General features: G+C 39.0%; 1 protein-coding gene across 7 annotated transcripts in view; it reads left to right on the forward strand.

Moving 5' to 3' along the window:
- GRM5 (glutamate metabotropic receptor 5) overlaps positions 1-17,723 on the forward strand; it is a 256,892-nt gene that overhangs the window by 224,526 nt on the left and 14,643 nt on the right. For all 7 annotated transcript variants that reach the window (XM_027677466.1, XM_027677468.1, XM_027677465.1 and 4 more), the window contains one exon: positions 6,744-7,683. In XM_027677466.1, coding sequence (XP_027533267.1) covers positions 6,744-7,683 — 940 coding nt within the window. The remainder of the gene's footprint in view (positions 1-6,743; positions 7,684-17,723) is intronic.

Raw genomic sequence — 17,723 nt, forward strand, 5'->3', positions numbered from 1 at the left:
TACAAAGATGTGCACCCACATACAGAATTCTTACACTTTTATATCTTTTACTAATTATCATATCCAGTGGGGACATCCAATCCTAAGACTCCTTTTGCCCTGCTAACACCCTCAGAACTGCCCCACTGGAGTCCCTCCAAGGGCCTTGAGCCTTCTATCTTGTTTTGTCTACCATATCACTTGTTATTCTGGTCCAGGTACATCCCAACAGAATGTTCTTGCTAAAAATCTATTGCCTTGAAAAGAAGGTTGAAAAGCAGTTAAGCCGAAGCATCAGGAATGTGATACACAAACTGAGAGAAAGTAACAGTCTAAAGTGAAAGAAAACTCCAGCTATATTGAAATCTACAAAAAGCTAAAAATCCTAAAAACTCTAAGGCATCACCAGTATAGTGGGTATGGGCAAGATCTTGAGAGAGGACATAGCCAGGACAGCTGACCCAAATTGACCAAAGGGATATTCCATACCGTATGATGTTTGCTCAGCAATAAAATCTAAAAGAAAGGTGTGGGTGTGGGGGCATGTGCATTTTTTTTGTTATGAGGTTTTTCTTCTGGAGCAAATGTTACATTTACTGAAGGCTTGCTTCTCAGGAAGTACCTGGACATCACCTGCTGATGGGAAGTAGAGTATAAATCTTTTGTTTTCCTTTAATTCCACAAATGACCATTGCTTCTGCTTTATTAAACTACCTTTATTTTGACCCATGAGTTTTTCCATTTTATTTTGTCCCCTAACCCTGTCCTGCTGAGGATGGGAGTGATAGAGCAGCTTGGTGGGCACATGGCATCCAGGGAAGGTCAAGCCACCACAGTTCTTTTTGGTGCCCAATATGAGGTTTGAGACAATGGCAGTTTTATATTAAGTGTGCTATAGTTATAGGAGTTATTAAATGGCAGGCATCTGTGCAGGTCAAAGAATCATGGAATGGTTTAGTTGGAAGGGACCTTAAAGATCATCTAGTTCCAACCACCCTACCATGGACAGGGGCACCTTCCAGTACACCAGGTTGCTGAAAGCCTCATCCAAAATGGCCTCAAACAATGTCAGGGATGGAGCATCCACAGCTTCTCTAGGCAATCTCTTTCAATGCTTCACTATCCTTACAGTAAATAATTTCTTCCTAATATCTAATCTAAATATCTCCTCTTTCCATTTAATGCTGTTCCTCCTTGTTCTATCACTACATGCCCTTGTAAAAAGTCCCCCTCTAGCTCTCTTGTGGTCTCCCTTTGGGTACTGGAAAGCAGTTACGGAGTTTGTTGGCTGTACTGCTTATCTCTTCATAGCACTGAGCTTGGGAACATGTTAATACAACAATGGCTATGTGCTTTGCCCTGACATTGACGGCCTTGCTGTGCTGGGGGGCTATCTTGTGGTGAGTATAAGAGAATACATCTCCCTCTTCCTATCTGAGACTGATATGGATATTTTTATTACGCAGGTTTCTGACGTTCTTGTTCACCTTATGTGAGCTGTTTAATTACTACTAATTAACAATGTTAGCATATTGTGTTTGTGAAATCTGGTGTCTTCCTGGTGTAAGAGAAGTCAAATTTTGGGTGAGGTGATAACTGAAATGCACCCTGAGACAGCCTGCCCCTGGGTGGCAGGGTGTGTGGAAGGATCAGGGTAGATTCCTAGAGTTGTAGCCTGGGATTTTGCACCTGAATAGTAAAGTAACCCTGGCAAACTGACACTCTATCTGATAGAAGGTTCCTTGCCTACCCCCATGAAAACTTGCAGCTTCTAGCACCGTATTGGGGCCTGACCCATGCCTATCAAATACAGTTCAGTACTGTCAGAGGGCGGTGGTTGAGGCAGGAACCCAAACAACAGCAACTACGGTAATTGCCCCAGTAGCGAAAAAGATAGTGGGTCCATACCATTGATTAGAAAAGGAGGAGGAAGAAGAAGAAAGGTTTAATTAACAAGCCGGTCAATTGACAAAGAATTTTCTGAAATTGAGAGACTTCACACAGGAATTGGAAGCTACCCTATCTCTGACCTCATCAAAACTTCAAGATATGTGAAATATTACAGCCAGCTGAGTGGACTGCTGCCTGACTGATCTGATGCTGGGATAACAGGGCTGACAGTAGAAGGTGGAAAAGCCCCACAGCTGAGGTACCTTGCTAGAAACCAAGGAATTGAGAGAGGAATTGGAAAAGAGGCAACAATTTGCCATCTCTGGAGATGACACCTCTCAAGTGTTAAGTGCAAAATATCCATTCAAAGAAGACCTCTTGAGCTCCCCAGGAAAGTGGACTACCACAGATGAAGGAATCCAGCACCTGAGAGAATTAGCAGTCCTGGAAGTCATCTACAGTAATCTAGACAAAGGTGAGGTCTCCAAAGATCCAGAGGATGTCCTGTGCACATGGGCCATGTGAAGGTAATTCAAAGTGCCTCAGCATCATATTCTAAAAGCTTAACAGCATAGTGTTGCCTGGATATGGATACATCAGCTGTGGAAATAGTGTTGTTTTTGCTCCAAAACTTTGAATAAAATCTCTGTACCTCCTCTACCTTACAAGTCAGCACCCTAGATGTCAGGGGCACCATAAGAAATCAGTCCTTTCCTGCACTGGTCAGAGGTAAATGGAGCTCCAGGTCCATGTCACATGGTGCAATCTGGTTCCTTCTGCATGACAGGGGAAGGACATGAGGAGGTGGAATGGTGAACACACCTTTAAACTGGAAGCTCGTGTACATGAACTGACAGGAGAGACAGCTGTTAAGAAGGGGTCACCCACAAAGACTGTCAGTTTAGTTGATGTAGAGACACAAGAAGGCAGTCAGCAATCTCTCAGATGCAGAAGAACTGAAATCACCTCCCTTGAACCTGGCGATGGGACTGCAAGGGTCAGACGGTGACTACTCTTACCAGAAACAGGAATAGAGGGCTCCCACCTTCAGCCAGGAGAAGGAAAGAAGTTACTGGGCATGCAGGACAGTTTGGATTTGATGACCTGGCATATGAGAGGTGTAAGGCTTTAGTAGACACTGGTATGCTTTGCTCTGGTGCCACAGGGAACAGAATCCATCTGGATCTTGGAGTGACAGGGGCATACAACAAATTGTGTGTATCGGAGGCTGAGGTGAGATTAACAAAGGACAAGCAGAAAAATCTCCTGTTAGACATCAGATCAATTATTATTGGGTCTGAACTAACTTGTGGGGACTGTGTGTGTGTGTGTGTGTATGTGTGTGTGTGTGGAGGGGGAAGGGATGGATCAAACCTCACAGAGGTGGGGTGGCGTTGTGTCCCACATGGCACACCCCTGGAGCCCACATAGGGAAGCCCCGGAGGGGTTGTCAGTCACAAACAGCCTGGGAAAACTATAACGCCCCACAGCTCCTGCAGCCCCTAACCCAGCTCAGATTGGCAGGGACAGTGAGAACTTCCTCTCACCCTGACCTGTAACCCCCAGAGTAGCTGGTGGGTCAGACGCCCCACCTGGAGGGGTTGGCCATAGGGACCAGAGCAGTTAAAACCAAGGGCATGTGTTTGCGTCAGGTTGTGGCCCTGCAATTGGACTTGAGAGCTGGTCTTCTACAAGGTTTCAATGGTAGGTGTATAATCTGTCTCTCCCTCTCTCTCCTTCTCTCTTCTTGATCCCTCTGCTTTTCTTTCTTTGCTCCTTTCTTGATACTTAGAGTTGTTTGGAGCTGGAGGGATTGGATCTTGATTTAAGTGTTGTGGAATTGGTTGGATTTTGCCTTAAGCATTGTTGGTTTACTAAATGTTGACTTAAGTGTTGTGGATTACTTGTATATCTTGAATTAGTATTGTAGTGGAATATTTTTTCTAGCTTGTGTGGTGTCCTTTTGAACTTTGGCCAAGTCACCTCTTTTACTCTCCTAAATTAGTGATGAAATTCCTTGAGAACAAACCCGTGGCTTATTCTCTTGACCCTAAATCTATATATTAAAGTAAAACTTATAGTCAATCCCATGAGCCAGCAGCTCCCAGGGTCAGAGTTTTACAGCATCCCATTGTGTTTGCCCAGACTAGCCCAGAAGAGCGTACTTCTAGGACACAAATGGGTGCCAACGTGTTTTTGAAGTAGCAACTGTGAACACAGAACATCAAGCAGCCATCCACCCTTCCTGGCCTCTCCAAAGATCACTTCATTGTTGGACCATTGTGAGTTGAAGAACAGCAGGTGCCAGTTGCTACAAGGATGGTGCACTGGAGGCAATATCACATGAACCAAGATTCCCTGGCTCCCATCCATGAGCTGACTCAACATGTAGAGAGCCAATGAGTGATCAGCAAGACCCACTCACCTTTTAATAGTCCCATATGGCCAGTGCAAAAGTCTGATAGAGGGTGGAGGAGAACAGTAGACTATCATAGCCTGAGCAAAGCAAGGCCACTGCTGAGTGCTGCTGTGCCAGACGTATTAAAGCTCCAGTAAAAACCAAAGCTGAAGGAAGCCAAGTGGCGTGCTACAGGTGGCGTGCCAGTGTGGTTTTTTCAGTTCCTTTGACAGCAGAGTACAGGCCACAGTTTGCTTTCGTGTGGAGAGGTGTTCAATACCTGGAATCATCTGCCCCAACAGTGGAAATACAGTCCTTCCGTTCATCATGGACTAACCTGGAAAAACCTTATGCCTCTGAGCACTTACAGTACATCAATGACATCATACCATGGGGCAACAAGGTAGGAAAAGTGTTCGAGAAGGGAAAAAGAGTGATTCAGATTCTTCTGAAAGCTGGTGTAGTTATAAAAAGAAGCAAGATCAAAGGACCTGAACGGGAGATTCAGTTCTTGGGAATAAAATGGCAGGATGGGTGCTGTCATGTGCCCATGGATGTAGTCAGCAAGATAGCAACTATTTCTCCACCAGCTAAGAAGAGGAAAACACAAGCTTTCCTAGGCATCGTAGGACAACGCATGTTCCAGACTAGAGTCAGCTTATAAGCCCTCCCTTTTGAGTGACCCAAAAGAACTATTTTGAGTGGGGCCTTGAGCAACAATGAGCCTTTGAGCAGATCAAACAGGAAATAGCTCATGCTGTAGCTCTTGAACTGCCCTGGACAGGACCAGCTGTGCAAAATGTGCTCTAGACTGCAGCTGGGGAGCACAGTCTCACCTGAAACCTCTGACAGAAAACTTTAGGAGAAACCCAAGGTTGACTATAAGGGTTGTGGAACTGGGGGTATCGAGGATTAGAAGCCACTACACTCTGAAGTGCACTACCAGCAAATGAGGGGGTTTGAGCCACTCCAAAAGTTGTTGGTACAGAAGCATGTCTGCTTTTGGCACTGTGATTATCTGTGTTACACTGGATGCTCAAAGGGAACATCCCCTCTATACATCACACAATCAGTGCTACATGGAGTATGTGGGTAGCGTTGATCACACAATGAACTTGACTGAGGAAACCCAGCTGCTCAGGGATCCTGGAAGAGGTCATGGGCTGACCAGAAAGCAGAGATATCACACCTATACAGTCTCTACAGTGCAAAAAGAAAGAAGGGGTGGAGAAGGGAAGTGGCGGTCTGAAAAATAAAACTAGACACGATCCCAGTTATGGGGGAACTGGAATGCTGTATTGGGCACGAGAACACAATTTAAAGGCATCTCTGGCTGGAAATGTTAATGAAGGGGACTGGCTATGTTAATTGGGCAGTTGCACAAATTTTTGCTGTAGTTTCAAAATAGTTAATTTTTCTTCTAGTAGGATTACATAAGAGATAGAGGGATTATAGGGGTTTAGACATGGTCTGATACAATCATCTCAAAAAGTCCTTTCTGATTTCTGCTGGAGCCAGGCTTAATTCATAAGGTGGAACTTTAACAGGTCTTGTGAGAAGGGTCCAGCTCCTTCAGATCACGGGTTCTTGTCAGCCTTTGTTTTCCTTTTGCTGAAAGCTGGGTTTGGGCTCCCACAAAGGGATGCCAGCTACAAGTTTTCTGCCAGCTTTTACTTCTGTGTGTTGATCTGTATCTTAGAATGAAAGGCTTTTTGTTTCCCTGTGATGTGGGTACTTGTTAAAACCTATACAAAAAATGAAAAACAAGTGTCCTTAGATGGGTTGCATTGTTAAATCATCTTTGTGACTAATTTATTAAATTCAGTTTGATTTCACAAGTTAGAAGAGGTTTTAATTTCTCAGAAATTTCAAAAGGATGAATGACAGATAAAGAAGTGACCAGAGTGTGCCATCCCAAATTACCTGTTGGTTGCAACTCTGATTCTACAAAATTTTGTTAGAAAAAAAGCTAGCATATCTGAGAAAGAAACACTCTCTTCTTTTTTTGACAGTTAGAATATGACAGATTCCTCTCTATATTAATTAAACAAGTACCAATATCCTTCATAGTGTACAGTATAATTATTAGGATTGAGATCTGGTCCCTTAAGTGCAAATAGTATGCAGACAACCCTGAGGCACTTTATACCGAGGTAATGCAACTTGATACTGAAATTTATTCATAAATTACTATATTTCATAGAATTTAAAAGGTAAATTCCACTGTGAGAGGTGACTTATGTCAATCAGCGTGGTCATCATGTTACATTCCAGATAAAGTGTATTACTGAAATAAGCTGTCACTGAAATGTACTTATTGAGCCATTATATTAACATAATCTGAACCTACACTCATAATAATGGAAGCTTCCTGAAAGACAAAAAGAAGAGAAATATCAGGAAACCCTGTAACTATCATTAAAGAATCTCACTCCTACATACTTCAGTTCACCTTCTTCTTTTTCTCTTTCTGTAGGTTGTGACCTCATCCCAGTCCAGTATCTCAGATGGGGTGATCCTGAACCAATTGCAGCAGTTGTTTTTGCATGTCTGGGTCTGCTGGCCACCTTGTTTGTTACAGTTATATTCATAATGTACCGTGATACTCCAGTCGTCAAATCATCCAGTCGAGAACTTTGTTACATCATTCTAGCCGGTATCTGCTTGGGTTACTTGTGCACTTTCTGTCTCATTGCAAAACCTCAACAGATTTACTGTTACCTTCAACGAATTGGCATCGGCCTCTCGCCAGCTATGAGTTATTCTGCTCTGGTAACTAAAACCAACCGCATTGCAAGAATCCTGGCTGGAAGCAAGAAGAAAATTTGTACAAAGAAACCTAGGTTCATGAGTGCCTGTGCCCAGCTAGTTATTGCATTTATCCTGATATGCATACAATTAGGCATCATTGTTGCCCTCTTTATAATGGAACCACCAGATATAATGCATGATTATCCAAGCATCCGAGAGGTCTACCTGATTTGTAACACCACCAACTTGGGTGTTGTAACTCCCCTTGGATATAATGGATTATTAATTTTGAGCTGCACCTTTTATGCGTTTAAGACAAGAAATGTCCCAGCTAACTTCAATGAAGCAAAATATATTGCCTTCACAATGTATACCACCTGCATCATTTGGCTGGCTTTTGTGCCAATATATTTTGGAAGCAACTACAAGATAATCACCATGTGCTTCTCAGTGAGTCTGAGTGCCACAGTGGCCCTCGGCTGTATGTTTGTGCCCAAGGTCTACATCATCCTTGCTAAGCCAGAAAGAAACGTGCGCAGTGCATTCACCACATCGACTGTAGTCCGCATGCATGTAGGGGATGGAAAGTCATCTTCAGCTGCAAGCCGCTCAAGCAGCCTGGTGAACCTGTGGAAAAGAAGGGGATCATCCGGTGAAACCCTTAGGTAAAGTTTTCTAATTTGGGAGTGTGGGGAAGCAATTATGATATTCTGAGAGTTACTAATAGTGGAAATACAAAGGGAAAAATATTAATTTCCTTTACCTCTGCACTGTGAGAGAAGTGAGTCCTCTCTCCCACAGCAGTGTAAGTTTTGGACTTGATTTAGTCAAAGTGCTGTGCAAAAACAGGGAACAAAGCAATGGGCAAACAATTACAAAGTTGTAAGTACCAGCTGTGACAACTGTACACTAATCTAGGGAGAGGAACAAGATCTTAGGAGAAAAAAAAAAAGAGAACAAGAAATATAACTCATTGCCTTGACCTGAATGCACTCATTTGCAACCTCTTTCCTTAAATGAACTTCACAGTGTCTGTATTTTGCCTCTAGTCACAGTAGTAAGACAACAGGGTTGCTGCTAGTGCTTATGTAATCAAGGTGGAGCAATAAACACAAGTGTCATCATGAACATCCACTCTCAGGTATCTGAGGGGTTTTTTTATGTGACTCTTCTGTTATACCTTTTATCTCCTATTCCCTTGACTTTCCTTTCTTGTATTATCTCTTCCTAATTTCTTTCTTTTTGTCTTTACCTATCTTCTCTTCCTTACCTTTCTTGATACCTTTTTCTGTGCATATCCTCCTAAATCTAACAAATTCAGCTGCTCATGGGCTCTGTCTCCCCTCCTGTCATTGAACAGATACTCCCTTGTGAGATATTTGTTTCTTCCTAAGGCATTATTTGAATTCAGTGATCATGAAGACAAGTTGTATGTTCAGTTATAAAAATTGCTGCAAGTGAACACTAAAGAGAAAGGAGAGCTCTGTAGTGGAAACACTGTTCTGCTTCACAGACAGTGTGTAGGCATGCACTCTGACCAGTGGTTTGTTTTAATTTTTTGATCCCTTTCACTTTTGATAAGGGTTCTATGGGGATAATTAGGGTTATTTAACTGCTGGAGCAAACAAAAATTTCTGTCTTTATGAAAATGCAAAGAAACAATTTTACCATTCCTCAGCTATATATGTCTAGCCTGGAAGTGACAAGTAGCTAGATTTTTCCTCCTCACTAAAACACATATGGATTTTAGGATAGATAATACAAATGTTTCCAGACATGCCATTGTTCACAACTGGAGTTGTCATGCAACATGGACAATTTGTACTTTCATTTTTGTATGAACCGCAATTTAGACTTGAGGGAGGACCTTAATAATATCTGCAGGGCATATTATGCCAAAGTGATGATTTTTTTTCTGTCAGATTATTAATAATGCTTCTCTTTCAGAGACTTTAAATTGGTACAAAAATGGCCAATCTATTACAAGATATTTAATATCTTTGATCAGTAAATGATGGGTTTTTTCCAGTTCCTTTCCAGGTGCAGAGTAGGATGATATATAAAAATGATAAATCCTCTATCAGGTTAAGTGATTGTTACCTGAAATATCCTTTTCTGCAGCCTCTGTCTGTATGCATGAATGACCTGAGGTGTTTGAATTAGAATCCCTATAACAACTTCCGGACCAGCTAAAAGAGACATTCTTCATAATATGTCCTCAATAGAAGGCATTTTTCTCTCTGAGATCATTATTATTTTCCCTCACTTTTGCTGCAAAGCTCATTTGCCATCTCACAGCTTTTTTACCAAAAGGATGAAGATATAGATGACAGGAAGATCTTGGGCTTGGGAAGGATTTGTTCATCATCTGTTCAGGCCCAATTTGGAAAAGTACTGTTGTAAAATCTTTGTTTTGTTCTGAAAAGTAAGGAGCGTACCCTGTTATTAAATATTCTAAAAGAGAAAGGACTGTTTTCATTTCTTTACATCCCTCAACATGTAGATAATACCTGCAGTAGAGAGGTATCAGCGGAATGTAATAGATCATCATCAACAAAGACTTCTTTTTCAATAGCACAGTTTTGGGAATGTCTTCAATCCGAAAGAGCATTGAGAGTGCCCAGTATGTGTAGGAATGAAAATGGCAGTACAAAGCTGATATATCGACATATCTACCTAGATATGAAGAACCAGAACATTTCATTTGAAACTTGGAGAAAAATGTCACCAGCACTGTTCATTAACACGTAAAACTGCAACAATGATCCTTCTAATACATATGTCTGAATCCTCAGGTGATTAAACTGTGATGGTGCCAGTGAGTTTAGCAGTGTGTGCCTGAAGGGTCTAGGAACTGAAGAGAAACTGATTCCATCCATCCTGGGAAATTATCTCAAATCAATGCTAATTTGATTACATGAAAGAGAGTCCTAAAAGATACTGAGTAAATTTAAAATGCTGCTCAGGACTTCACCTAGATCTGATACCATCTCCAAGAAAGAACAGAAAACCACTGTCAGCTTCAATTCTGTAAAGTGTAGAGAGTGATCAAACAGAGTTCCGCCATTTTACTTAATAATCAAACATTTCTTTAAAAAAATCCTGTTCACTAAACAATATGTTTCAAGGTATTATTCAGTACAATGCTCAAAATCTTGTTTTGGATAGTTACTCAAGTAAACACTGAAGTATTCAGAATCAAAGGAAATATGCACTAGAGCTACATGGCATTATTTAAATAGCTCTGAGGAGTTTTATTTAAAAGAGAGTGAGTCACTGTTGAATTTTAAAGAAACATACTATTTAAGTCACAAGTGCATAAAGAGGCCCCTATCATTAGCATTTTGCTTCTTGACGCTAATTTATAGAACAGTGGAGTATTGCATCAAATCATTGTCAAACAGATAATGCCAAAGTGACATTCAGAGCTTTCACATCAGCTGCAAAATGATAGATAACAAGACTGCTTTTGCCTAAATAAAGCAAGGCATCTGTTAGAGTTCTAAATGACTTTTTGCATGGGGTGTTCTTCAATTAAGAAAACTCAAGCAAGCTGCTGCTATGTGTTGGAATGAATTTTCACATACTGAAATACGTAGAAGGCGAGAGTAAAACTATTCATTACCCAGTGAAATGAAAACCATTTCATGTAGGCTATTGTGATTCAGCAGTACTCACCAAAACATATTCTGCCCTCATTTAAAAGTAGGGCTAACAAACCTGACATTATCAGAAGCAACTCCACAAAGGAGAATAATAAACACTATACAGCTGAAGTTAAAGCCATATCACCTGTGTAGAGAAGCATTTGGACATTCTGATTTCAATTAAGTTACCAGTTAATTTCATAGGGACTAGAAAGGCCATAAATAAATTTAGTAAATCTTACCTTGAGGTCCTAGGAATTATAATCACATATGCTACACAGCCCTTTTGCAAGAGTCCTAAATACAGGCCTAATTTATTCTCTCCTAATTCTCAAATAACTCTATCCCAGGTAAGATAAGGAATATATATTTCTCCTACAAGAGCTGCTGCTGTAGTATTTCTAGTCAGGACTGCACACCAGAAAGTCTCATTCACGCTACCTTGACTGGGGGAATTTCAAAAGTTTCTCTTAACTTTCTAGTATCTTTTCCCTGGATTTACAGTAATTTAACCACTGTAGGTGTTTATGTCTTCTGGAATGTGACTTTAAATGATCCAAACTGCACATGCTCTATTTTCCAAGCTTAGAAATACTAACCCTTTAAACACACTCAGCTCCCTAAAACTACCTGCAGAAAAGCAAGATTTCTTTCCTTTAGCAAAGCATTAAAAAACAACCCTAAATACTGTCTCTCACACACATATGTGCTATTCAAAACTTTAAAGTCCTACCAATATTTTTCTCTCTGCCCCTCAAATTTCTTTCAAGTCTTCACAGTACAGACCATACTCCTTCTCACCAATTCTCCCACTGCTGGCTATAGGTAGCTCAGTGATTCTTGCCCTCAACTGCTTCTTTTGGAGGTCCCGAAACCACTTTCTAGGTTTCTTGGTTGCCTCAGCAGCAAATTCTGCACTGTTTCAGCTTGTAATATATTATGGGAAAATCTAGAGGAACCTGGCATCGTTCTACAGATCAAGCTGTGACACAGAACTGTTCTGGCAGTGAGGGGGGAACCTCTGAAATAAGAGTGAGATCAGATAACACCATTGTAATCCCAATGTAAGGCTCTCTGCTTGGAGATTGGAGGCTTAGTTCATATGCATCTCCCTTTATTATATTTGCAGTGACAGTGAAAGGCAGAAGAAAGGTATTAGGTAGCTAACATGTTTTTTTAATTGCCAGCTGGTCATTCTCCCTGTGACAATGCAATTAGGTTACTTCTACCACATTCTCAAAAGACAGAAGCTTGTAGATGCCCTGTCCAAGACAAAAGTACTGTCCTGAATCAAAACAAGACAGATTTCCATCTTCTAAATGAGTTAGAATCACTGAAAGTAACTAAGCCAAAAGCTGAGCAGCCCTTTCAATCTGTAACCCAGGCAGGTAGCTACAATCACGCAAAAGATAAGTGTTGCCAGCAAAGTTAGATGATGTTAGGTATATTCAAGATACATTGAATGTTTATGGTATTGCACATAATTCCTACATACAGTTGTGAACAGCGCAATAGTAGACAAGAGGAAAAATATGCGCATAAATTTCTGCACCTTATCACAGACACTTCTCTCACAAATCTCATTGAGATTAAGGCTTAATAGCCCTGTGTGGCAGTGATACTTTATTTCACCTTGATTTACTATGTGATGCAGTATTTCCTAAATGACTAAACATAAGCTGTGGCTGTCAAACAAAATGAATTAATCCCTTGTTTTTAATATATTATCTTTTCCTCTTAAGAAGTTTGTCTAGCACTGTGTGATTGCAGAACTGAGCATTGTTCTGTATACATCTACAAAAGTGATAGGACTGACAGCTTTCATTCAGGGCTGGGATCCCTTGTTCTAGTGAGCCAACACTCACCTTTAGGGGAATCACAGAATTTTTATTGTATATATCACCATTATTTTGTTTTATCTTACTTAGCTTAGATAAAGATGCTCACATATCCACCTAAGAATCAGGTTTCTCCCTCTCAAGCACTACACTGTTACATCAGACAAATCAGTCAGATGTCCAGGGAAAACATGATAAGTAGATTTTTTCTCCTGGATTGGATTCAGCCCCTGACCACCAGTGTCTATAATTAGTGCATATTTAAACATCAGACAGTCACAAACTGTGTTATAATAAAGTATTTTGGAAACAGGTGTCTACCATCACACTGCATCTCTGTTCCTCAAGGAATGGCTGGTTTTCCCCCGTATCTGTTCTCTCTTTTCTTCCTTCTTATGACTGACTATATCTGTTTTGTTACAATTTAAACAAGAGCTATTTTGGTCCAGAAAATAAGAAAATATTTTTGGATCAGCCTAAAAGTTGCCATTAGTGGTTTAAAAATATTCCAGTCTAAGAATTATATCATGCATCAGCATGCCATATTTCAGCACTGAAGTCTTGAGATGAATTTTTTCAGAAGTCTGAATTGAAATTTCTCAAAAAGTCCACTCTTTTTCCCTCAGGAGATTTTTAAAACATTACTTCTAATGCTGAATATGATTGAAATCCATATAAAGTCCTGAAAAAAATGAGTGAATCAAAACTTTCAGGTTAAAACTTGAACAATCTTAGATGCAAAAAATTCTTCAAGGTTTCACTACTGCTGTGTTGCATAATTAAGAAAATCTTGGGAAGACATTGAGTTTCCAGACATATGGGAATCCCCACCAGAATAAACTTCTGCCACTGTTACACACAATACACCAAGGTTCGCCAAGATGCAGCTCATGCAATTCCCATTGCCCAGATATCAAATTTTCACTGGTTGAAAGCCATATCCATGAAAAAGCAGATAGATTTGAAGTCATGGCAATGATGCTGTGATCAAATATTTTTAGAATATGTGTGTGCATTATCAACTTGAGGATTTCAAATGTAAATGAGAGAGATTCAAATTCCCTATGCCTCATCAAGATAAGTTGCCTGAGAGATGAAACAGGGCTGTCATTTCACATGCAGCTTTTAGTCCTGTAAAGAAGATGGAGTACAAGGGAAACCGGGGGAGTTTTGTGGAAAGCTGAAGCTGGTTTGCATTCTTCGTGTGTACTCCCGTTGAGAAAGATACCAATCATGAGTTTCTACCACAGCATATTCTATTGGGACACATTTCTTACAGTACAAGTGCCAATTTTGTCTTCATTTATATGCAGCTTGAACAATTTCTCTGACACATTTTGAATGATGATCAAAGAACACTTCCAAACTAATATGTAAAAACTTTTTACTTACCAGACTTTTCCAAGGCATGGGTTATGGGCTCATACTCACAGTTTTCCTAACCAAAGGGCTGAGATACTCTTGGTGATCTGATTGGTCATATGGTATACTAAGACTAACACTCCATCAAACTCCATCAGGTCCATTGTCTGGTAAAACAAAGGAAAACACAGCTCTCCTAAACTGTAGAATAACAGTTACAGATTTCATAAAAATCATTGATTCTGCAGTTTCTGCAGGTAGTTGAACTGATTTATTCACAGAAACAAAACTGAATATAGAAGAGGTTGTAACCCCACAATACTGAGCTCAAGACTAGTGTATAACCTCCCATATGGAGTTATATCAGCAGCTTGTCAGTTATTCCAGCATGGTTTGCATTCCTACTGGAACCTGGTGGAGCCATTATGTCTTGAATAAAATAAACACTGATTGGAAAAAAAAAAGAAGAGATATTTTCTAGTCTCATGAAAAGTAAAATGATTTTTAATATCAGTCAATGGCAGAGGAGATGTTCCAACTTGCCTCTCTAATATCCCACAAGTATCCCATCCATCAGGCTATTATAATAGCTTTACGCTAAAAGATCTTTACAATTCCAGTTTTATCTCACTGGGGAAAAAAATAAAGGTGGGAACATTATTTGAAATCCTGAAGTTTTGTGATTTATCATTTAGTGGTGATTTTTAGTGTTTTTAATCAGCTCTAGAGTGTATGGAGAACTAATTGGAAGATTATCAAAGAATATTAATTGGGAGAACTAATACTTAAGAAGTTATATTCTAGAAATGACTGGCACCATCTTTGAATTGTAGCAGTGACCAGCTTTTAGCCATTGCTCATCTCAATATAATAAATCCCTGTGGAAGCTGAAAAGTTAAAGAGTCCTGTCCAAAACAGGACCACATATTACTGCAAGGGAAAAGATGTCACTGAAAAATCATCATGCACCAAAAATTAAGTTAGTTTCTACAGCTGCTGTTTAATGGGACCATTGACTACAAGTTGCACAAAAGTGCTTAAATGGTTCTGTATTATAAGATGATGGCAAAAAAAGGGAGGGATAAGATTCTTACATGACAATGTCATTAGAGCAGATAATAATTCACATGAGGTGAAAGTTTGGCTGAATGAGTATTGATATTATTTTTAAAAAAATCTAGGCATAGAGATGCAACAAGATACTATTTTTTGCTTTGTAGCCTTGCTAGAAAATAATTTTGATGCATGTAGGATAAAAAAAGTTGACTCTTCAGAGAAAGTCATTGCTCTTTTGATGGATTAATCTTCATTTATCAATAAATCAGTTCCCAAAAGGATCATTTGAAGCTCATTATTTTAATCCAATACACTACAAAAATTTAGATTGAGAGGTTACTGACTGGTTTAAGTCCTTCAATTTTTCCTAAATAATTTAGTTTTGGTATCTTTTTGGACAAACTTGATACTGTGACTAATTAAACTTCAAATACTGTGAAATGATTAAAGAATATTTTATGAAACTCAATTAAAGGTATTACTGAAAGATTTTGATAAATTCTTGCTAAAAAGTTCCATCTGTATAATGAATTTTTATTCTCTAATGCCCTGATAACAATGGTTTTTTTAATTTGTGTGCAGTACTAGTGTTGTTGTTTTGAATTTTCCCCTCAACTTGAATTTAATTAAAATATGGATTGATTGATGAATTGATTGATATAAAATGTTTGGCTGCAGTAACTAAGCACATGTATTCAAGCCATGCAGATGGTCTCAGCCTATTAGCATGCATCATGTAGATCCTGTCTACCAGGTTTGTCCACGAAAGGAACTTCTGGTTCTTTCAAGAGACAACTTTGATATGAACTAGAATTGTAATTAATTTGATAAACAGAAGACTAGGACATGCACCCTCCTTCCAAGGTCCACCACGACATGAGCCAGTCTGCCACTATGGAAACATCTGTATGAATTACAGATGGTATTTACACTTGTATCCTGAATGTTGATGTAAACTGGTAAAAGAGCTGGGATTTCATCTGACTGAGAGCTGCGTTTGCTTACAAATGTTTTTTCATAACTGACTGAAATTTAAGGTAGATGTCCATTAAAATATATAAACACAAGGCTCTTTTAATTTGCTGTAGTTTTGATTACAGCATTCTTTACTGAACTTTTGTATAGATAAGTCTTCACTGTACAAAAATCCTATACAATGGTTTGTCCAACATTTCAGAAAAATTCTTTCTGGAACAAAGGAAATAAACACACTGGTAATACTTTGCTATCAGTCTAATCTTCCCTTGAGCCAGTATAATGATTTGTATATCATTCTGTCAAAAATGTAATTTTAACTCACCAGCTGCAATTACATATGATTGCTTAATTAGAATAAGCTTTTTTAAAAAAAGTAAAATATTATGTTGCACTTGAAAAACAATAAATTGTGAGTTTGAGTTTAAACCAATTGTGCTATTAAGCAAGCAATATGCTGATTTTTTTTTAAAGGAAAAAAATGACATGCTTAATAATATACAACTTATTTTAGCCATTATACAAATGGGAAAATCTCAAACAATAAACTGACACCCTTTTAAAAATATTCAGGGCAATGTGATGCAATGTCAAGATAGCATGACCAATCTCACAGAACTGATTTTCAAGAATACAGTATGTTTGTAGTTCAAAGCAGCCACTACAGTGACAACACAAAATATTTTTCATATTTCATTTTTTAGCATTTATGCAGAAGTCTTTATACATATATTGTCTTAATCTAAAAGCTGCTATGAAATTCAAGTTCTTCATAATTTCTTAATATCAAGACCAAGGAATCTTGCAGGTGAAAAAACACTTCTTGTATGTAAGATTTGACAATTAAAATATATAACTGGGTCCGGAAAGGTGGATGGTTCTGTAACATTCAGCAATCTGTCCAAGTTCCAGGCAAAAGCACATGAAAAAGACTCTGTAAAAAATTATGGAAAGCAAAAAGACAGTATTTCATCAATACACTGTAAATCTTTCTGATCTCCTTTCTTCTCCTCCATTAATTTAACCATTCAAGGACTTTTCAAGGACTCAAAAAAGTCTTGCTTCAAGTTTATTCCAAAATAGCCAAAATGAGAAGTTTGGGGTTGAAATTATAGATATTACCTGCTTTGATTATTGTTAACTTTAAGGGGAAAATCTTGATTCATAAAGTTTTAGACACTTTATTCCATTTTCAGTATCTCAGACCAAAACCTGGAATCCCATTTATTAACAGGGATCATAGGAACTAGTCACTGCATTGCTAACTTAAACACCCGATACATGATTAGCCATTGTCCTATAATGACACAGGGCTGTACAACACCTCTCAAGTGTTTCTGTAGAAAGATAAATTTTTCCTTCCTTGCAAGGTACAGTTTCATCAGGACATTACGCCTGTGTTGACTAGAGCTACTCTGTTCCTCTGGGGTTAACGGTGCCAAGCACACATTTCATGCTCAATAATTAATAACATTTCTGCATGGCAGTATGAGATTGCATTTGAAATAGGGATTGATGACAGCTCTCCACTGTGAAGGCAACAAATTACCTTTGCTCTGCATTGCATTTAAAAAACCCAAAGATACCCCTAGATATCTTTAGTTAGTTAAACTTTTTTCTGAAAAAGAGAAAAAAAATCTTATGTCTAAGTGTAAAAACCAATCTCTAAATGCTGGGAGTTTTTTTTCAGAGGACAGATTGTCTGAAACAACTACTTTTTCCTCTTGCAAGCTCTTGTGTCTTGTGAAGACTTTCAACTTGTGTAGTATGGACTTTTCAACAGAATCTGTGCATAACCACCCCCATTCTAACCATAGGCTATTTCTC

Source organism: Neopelma chrysocephalum, unplaced genomic scaffold, assembly GCF_003984885.1.
Source record: "Neopelma chrysocephalum unplaced genomic scaffold, ASM398488v2 Primary Assembly neopelma1_43, whole genome shotgun sequence".
Classification (NCBI taxonomy): Eukaryota; Metazoa; Chordata; class Aves; order Passeriformes; family Pipridae; genus Neopelma; species Neopelma chrysocephalum.